This window comes from Physella acuta, unplaced genomic scaffold (assembly GCF_028476545.2).
Source record: "Physella acuta isolate Inbredline_101_S28 unplaced genomic scaffold, ASM2847654v3 ptg001737l, whole genome shotgun sequence".
NCBI classification, from domain to species: Eukaryota; Metazoa; Mollusca; class Gastropoda; family Physidae; genus Physella; species Physella acuta.
Genome location: NW_026733248.1, coordinates 44024 through 51110, shown reverse-complemented (window position 1 = coordinate 51110; position 7087 = coordinate 44024). Strand labels below are relative to the sequence as shown.

The following is a 7087-nucleotide window of genomic DNA, read 5'->3' as shown; positions in this document are numbered from 1 at the left end:
ATTACGCATTTAATTGCAAAGTAATTTTGTTTTTTATTACCATATTCATAAAATTAAACTGTTCAATAACTTAATTTATTTTGTAAATAAAATCCGTATAAAAGGGAAATCTAAATTTAGACCTATATATTCTTTTTTAAAAGCACAGTCGCATTGCCGCAGCAACAACAGATTATTTCCCTTGACTAGTGTCACAGTCCGCTGCGCGGGCTTCACAAGCCCACGCGTCGACGCGTGGAGTTATGAGGTGGGACTTGTGTGGGCACCATGAGCGGTGGCAGAAATAAAAGGCAATCGTCCGTCTGATGCTGGCTAGTACTTGTTCCACGCCACTCGGCTACTGTTCGCTATACAGCCAGTAGATTTTAGTTGATTATTTTAGAAACAAATTCCGTTCTTTCTAGATATATTTAATACAGAAACGTACTAATTTTTTTTTCTAAGTTAAAAAAAAAAAAGAAATTAAAAAGAACAAATAGAAAAAGATAACGAAATTAATTTACGGATATTTGAAACATACATTCAGTTAATTTATTTTTTTGGACGACTATAAGCGGTGGAGAAATGGAGAGTTTAGAAGACTACGGTAACGACATGTGTTCTAATTTAGATGGACTAATTAACACCTCGGACTGTCCAGAAGTTAAAGACAATCAGACCCGCTCTCATAGACGGGGTGTCTGCCCGAAATGGACAGAAACACGCGGAAGCTCTTCAGATCTGGGGAACACCTCGTCGCGTACCTCCGAGAACACACCCAGTCTACAAAACTCAGATTGTAACTCATCAATTTCCATAGCCCACCTGCTCAAAAATTGGCATTTAACCTCGGTCTTCTTCCTTCTCGTCGTCGCAGTCATGTCCTGTCACTTACCGCATACGGAGGCTAAAAGTGTCGGAGTATGCAACGGGATCCCCTGCGCCAATGGCGGACGTCTACTCGTCTCCAACAGTGTCTGGGGCAACTGCAGATGCCGGTGTCCAAGCGGGTTTGTCGGTCCTTACTGTCAGTACGAAGCTGCGAGAAAACGAAGCGCGCCGAGGCTAGTGAGTTCGAAACCTTTCCGCTCCGAGACGCTGGAGAGGATCAAGAGACGGCTGGAGCTGCTGAGACAACTGTACGAGGCTAGACAGGATGTGGAGACCAACGAGGTGATCAACGACCCTCTCAATGTTGACGTCCCGGCACTCTATGACTCACCTGATACCTACAACCTGAGGCCCCGACGGTCATTTCTCACTGACGATACAGATTATAAAAAATAAAAACCGGTAAGAACTCGAATCTAACATTTTTTTTTATCTCTAAGCGTCTTGCTCAGTAACCTGTACAAACATTTACTTTATATACAGTTTTACAGTACCCGTTTAATTAAAAACGACCATTTTTTCAATATAAACATCTTCAAACGCGGTTTTAAATTATTCAGCGCTTTTAAAACAAAGACGCTTCCCAATATTTTCTTTAAAACATTCTGTTTATCAAGTGAATAATAAATGAACATGAGCGAGTTGAGATTTTGCTTTTACAACACAAATTGAGGAAGTGTTTTAATCGTTGTTTTAAATATTTAGGTTGGAAAATTAATTGCGGATCAAAGTTTACGAACATGAAAGCGTTTAGAATGTGTTTATTTCTAGCATTTAGCGTTTTAAAGACTGCCGTTAGTTTGTTTATTCTAAGGCGTTGGTTCTTAACTTGGGTTCGATCGAACCCAGAGGGTTTAATAAGTTAATTTCAGGGGTTTGCGGAGGTTGAGACACACACCAGACTCATATGATTCACGATTGGATTTAGTTAGTTCGGACGATAGATAGAACTATTAAAAAGGTTCGTCGAATGAGCACACGAAACTGGTGGGGTCCGGTACCTCCAACAAGTTTAAGAACCACTGATCCATGGTATTGTTGGGTAGCGTTTTCTTTGCTGGTTGTTTAAACAATGGCGTTAGTTTGTTTGTACTATTGGTGTGATGTTGTGGTCCAGACTTTACATGTTGTAGTACAAAGAACCGTTGTTAAGTAGTATTTGTGTGGCTTCTGTTTACCCAATGAAATGTTGAGTGGTTAATTGTAGTGCGCGAGTGCTAATGCGAAAGCTTCCAGTTTGAACCCAGGTTTGAACTTGTCATAGGTATTGGTCTTAGCATGGGACCACTCACCTTCTACGGTAAATGCTGGACAGAATTTATATTCCTCCACATTTAGCATAGTCCCCGTGTAGTCCAATTACTTAATCTGATATAAGCATTATCGGAGCTTCCAAACAACTTTCACTTTTTAATTCTAATTTTTTAAAACGTGTAACTTTAATTTCAAGAGAAACAGGCACTTATTAATTAGGTGTCGTTGTAGTTTGTTGAGTGTAGAACACAGAAGTAAAATATTTATCTATTAGGCCAACATGTGCTAGAAATATTCTTCTCGTGTTGAGACTTGAGTCAGAAAACAAATACTGGAGCCACTAACGCTGTCATTACTACGTCATGCTGTAACCTGTTTGTTGATTGGTAGTTGTTAGAACAGCACTTTTCACTGAGAAACCAAGCGCCCTAATTATGGAGGGTGGACCCAACCACAGGAGCCTCAGTAGCATAAGGCACCCCAACCACTGAGGGGACCCCAACCACCAATTTGGCCGTACATATGGAGGGGAAATCCGTAAAGGGCATATGTTGTTGTTCTATGAATCTCATATAAAATAGTATGATATGCTCTCAACAGATCTAAAGTTAAACTGGTATAACTGGCTCTAAGCTAAGGCATGTTAGTAAATTTTGTATTAAATTCGTATAATAAGCATAATTATTTAAAAATATAAGTATCAACTGATGGAAGCCTTTAACAAAGCCCATGGAAATCTTAATTTAAAAAAAAAAATTGATGTTTTATTTATCGGAAGAAACTAACAATAATTTAACACTGTCAGCTCTCTTTCCTGTACTTTTACCACCTTTTATGATCGGAATAACTCAGGTGACCATTTGTTTTAATTAGTTGCTTAAACTTTACACGTACGAGCGAACTTCTTTCTAGCTTTTTCATTCATAACTAAATCGTTAAAAACTTGCGTCTTGCGTTCATGCGAACTCCTTTTTAGCGTTGTCATTTTTAACCAGAGACTATCCAGACATACGCCGAGGTCCCTAAAACAGATGAACTCTGCTTCATCTGTCCCGTGTGTCTTCAGCTCGAACGGGAAAAGATGATCATCATATGTAATCAAATAAATTAAAATTTGGATTCATGCGATCCACTTTCTAGCTTGATTATATACATAGTTTCTTTCAGGCTCCCCCCCCCCCCCCCCCCCGCACCCGAAGAAAGTCTACCTCCGCCCCAACGAAATGAAATTTATATAGAAAATATATACTTTTAACAGTGTACGCCCCCCCCCTTCCCCCGAAGAAGGTCTACCGCCCCCCCCTCGAAAATTTCAGGTGTGTTTCCCCCCCCCCCCCGCCCTTCCCCGGAGAAAAAAGTCTGGAAGAAACACTGATTATATATAACAAAGTATTCTAACTTTGTCAATCATAACCAAATATTCTAAACTCTTCATTCACAACTTAATAGTCTAACTTCGTCATTCATAACTAATTTCAAAACCAGGGTTCACACAAACCACGTTTTAGCTTTGTCATTTATAACCAAATATTCTAAACTCTTCATTCACAACTAAATAGTCTAAACTTCGTCATTCATAACCAAATAGTTTCAAAACCTGGGTTCACACAAACCACGTTTCAGCTTTGTCATTCATAACCACGTGTGCCCCAGTGACATGCATTTCTCTACCTAACCTCCGACCTCCGCTACACCCTGTATGATAAAACACCCGAATGTACCACACAATCAGGCCTAAGTTTTCTGGACTTTGTAACTCATCAATAACTAGAGAGAGGGAGAGAGAGAGAGAGAGAGAGAGAGAGAGAGAGAGAGAGTGTGCAGTGGCGTAGCGAGGTCGGGTGTCACCCGGTGCGGCACTTAATGGTGTCACCCCCCAGAGGCGTAGCGACCCTTCCCGGGGACAAACTTTCAAGTTTTCGATTTGCACCCCCCCCCCCTCTCAAACTTTCGATTTGCACCCCCCCCCCTCAAGTTTTCTATTTGCACCCCCCCCCCCTCTCAAACTTTCGATTTGCACCCCCACCTCAAGTTTTTCTCTATATATTTTGCTATTTTTTGCCTTGGTGTCACCCCCCTAAATGGTGTCACCCGGTGTGGTCCGCACCCCCGCCCCCCTCGCTACGCCCCTGTGTGTGTGTGTGTGTGAGAGAGAGAGAGAGAGAGAAAATACGTGACCGATGTACATAGAAGAAAAAAAAAATCGCACTCTATTCCATTATCAGTCACGAGAATGAGGTGTGACGTCACATTCCCAGCATTCCGTGCGCTGGCTACTTCCTGACCTATCCCACACGTTAAGACATTTTGTGTTGTAATCTTGTGGTCAGATGATAACGGCTTGATACTAATGTGGCGGGGGGGGGGGGGGGGGGGGTCGATTCTTGTACTGCTTTGAACTGGTTGTAATCCATTAGATAGTGACAAATTATCGGTGAAGAGGTTTCACGTGTTTCATTTCGAGAGGGGTGTGGGTGACAATAGGGACGAGAAAGCATAAAGCATATATTTATGCTTTTTAATAATTAAAAAAAAAATATTTTTACGGCGTGGCCTAGCGGTAGAGCGCTAAACTGCTAACGCGAAAGTCTCGAGTTCGATTCCGGTTTCAAATCAGTAGAACGTCCCTGAGTTCACCCTGCTACGATGGGTTCCCGACTCATAGTATGGAAATAAAGGCGGCTGTGAATAATGTTGACCACACTTTCCCTTCACTTGCCGATGTCACAGAAACAGGTGAACTCTACTAGCCCCATGGACCGTTATACAGTCTAACTGAAACCTTAGCTGTCATGTTTTATTTCAACTAAAGCCCATAGTGGCTATATTAACCTCGTGGCTAAATTAACCTACCCTATGTTGTCTTGGCTGTATTACGACGCTTGGAAGAACAGTACCAACATTATTTCATGTTCCCATCTCATGGTCGATTTTTTAAAATTAGTTGAGTTGAAGGTGGGTGGAGGGGCTCAGAATTAAACCATGTCCATTTCGAACGACTTTGTCCCACTGTAAACAAACACCAACACCACATAACTCTTACCTACAAGAATGGGACACAACTCTTTAAAGAGTTTTGTTATAGATTGCTTTTAATTTACAACTTACTGAAGGAATTCTGAATTATTATCAACGAGCCGACCCGCGGCGTATCATACGCCGCTATTTAGTTATTTTATTTTCTACTTTTTAGTAATTCATAATTTGTGAATTCGACAGTACCAATGCTGCCACTGAATATATTTGCTTTAAAACACTATCAGTAGCTCGTTAAGGACAATACCCCCCCCCCTCCTTTTCCCAACCACTACCCCACCCCCGTGAAAACAGCGTACTCTTAGTTACCTCCCCTATGTTTAAAATCGTTTCAAACTAAATTATCTGCCCATAGTAACCGTCACTAAACCCGGCTCTACGAATGTAAATATTTAGCGTGAACCAAAGCTCACCAGACCATATAGGGGTGGGGTGGTAGGAAGCGCGCTTACAGCTTGTTTTTTAGCGTCTCCCAGAAATATATATATAGACTCAATTTTGTATTGTCTTGTGTCATTTCTATAATTTCATTTAATTTCCGGCTCTCCTAATGTCACATAAATGATGTTATATAATGTCCAGGCTGTCTCGTCTTTTCATATAATGTCTTATAATTTTCATGTCATCATATGTCATATCTTTAATGTCATTTAGTTTTCGGTTCGCAATTTGGTATTTTTTGAAATGACATATGATATCAATCAGACATATCAAGTCTATAATGTCATACAATTTCCGGGTTGTCATTTGTCATACGTATACTGTCAAATACTCTTTATGGTTAACTGTGTCTTATATAAAGTAAAGAATCACATTTAGACCTAACGTTCCATTAGGCAGATGAAGTAGAGTTCAAATGTTTCTTGACCTCGGCATATGAAGTGAAGGTGTGGCCAGCACTTTGCCTATCCTCCTTTACTTTCTCTAATAGAGTTAGGTACCCATTAGAGTTGGGTGGACTCAGTGACGTTCTACTGACTTGGACCCGGATTCGAACTCGGGATCTTAGAGTTGGAAGATTAGCGCTCTACCGCCTAGGCCAGGCCGTTCAATGTGTCTTAATTAAAATGTTATATTATTTCCAGTTTACCATGTCTTATCTATAATGTCATGTAATTGCCATATCAATAACGTGGCATTATTAATCACCAGTTTGTCATTAGTCTCACCAATCTATTTTTACCATCCGCAGATTTTGGCACGGCGTTGACACCTTCCTTCTCCACATTCCCGGAAACTGACCTAACCACATGATGGCCGACCTGCGCGGCGGATGTGCGCAAACAGCCCAAAAAAATTTCAGACAAGAACTCCAGCAAAAAGAGTGAAAAGACTTCTCGTCTGAATAAAAAAAAACAATCAATTTTGGCATTGAAGCCTCAATAATTATTTATTAATTATCTGTTTGTCTGTATTAGACGCCATCTTTTATTTGTGTTTAACGACCATGTGTTTATGGACACATGTAGACAAAATGTTGACTAGACAGTCATAAGACCGGGTTTTTTTTTTTTTTTTTTTTTTTTTTTTGAATTTTTTTGAAAATATAGTCTCAATTATTTTCAATTTTTATTTTAATGTATCTGACCTCTCTCTTATTTTGACATTTCTATTTGATAAGCGATCTATTATTTTTTGTGATAGAAGAAGCTCATAATGTATCATATATGTGGTTTCGTGTCACATAACATTTGAACGTGTCTGGTTGTGCTTACAGTGATAACATAATGTAATGACCACAAGTTTGGCTTTTAGGGTCAGTGTCGTTAAGTGTAGGATTAACTCCTTGTTATTAGTCGGCTATGAGGTATTGGGGCTTTGCTTGCTGTTATGGTATTAGCTAAGATTAAGTTTTACATAAGGATTTGGCCTATTTCATGATCATAACAAGATTCTAAAACTATTAAAAATTATTACTGTAAGAATA

General features: G+C 39.9%; 1 protein-coding gene across 1 annotated transcript; it reads left to right on the top strand.

Annotated features, from left to right (window-relative positions):
* The first annotated feature begins 300 nt into the window (after window positions 1–300).
* On the top strand, window positions 301–6683 carry LOC131930202 (uncharacterized). Its single transcript, XM_059286614.1, has 2 exons — window positions 301–1272; window positions 6353–6683. The coding sequence occupies exon 1, from the start codon at window positions 565–567 to the stop codon at window positions 1264–1266; it is 702 nt and encodes a 233-aa protein (XP_059142597.1). The 5' UTR covers window positions 301–564; the 3' UTR covers window positions 1267–1272; window positions 6353–6683.
* The last annotated feature ends 404 nt before the right edge of the window (window positions 6684–7087 follow it).

What these genes read in the sequence shown, in the direction of transcription:
- LOC131930202 (XM_059286614.1), top strand. Translation starts at nt 565, where the DNA reads ATGGAGAGTTTAGAAGACTACGGTAACGACATGTGTTCTAATTTAGAT.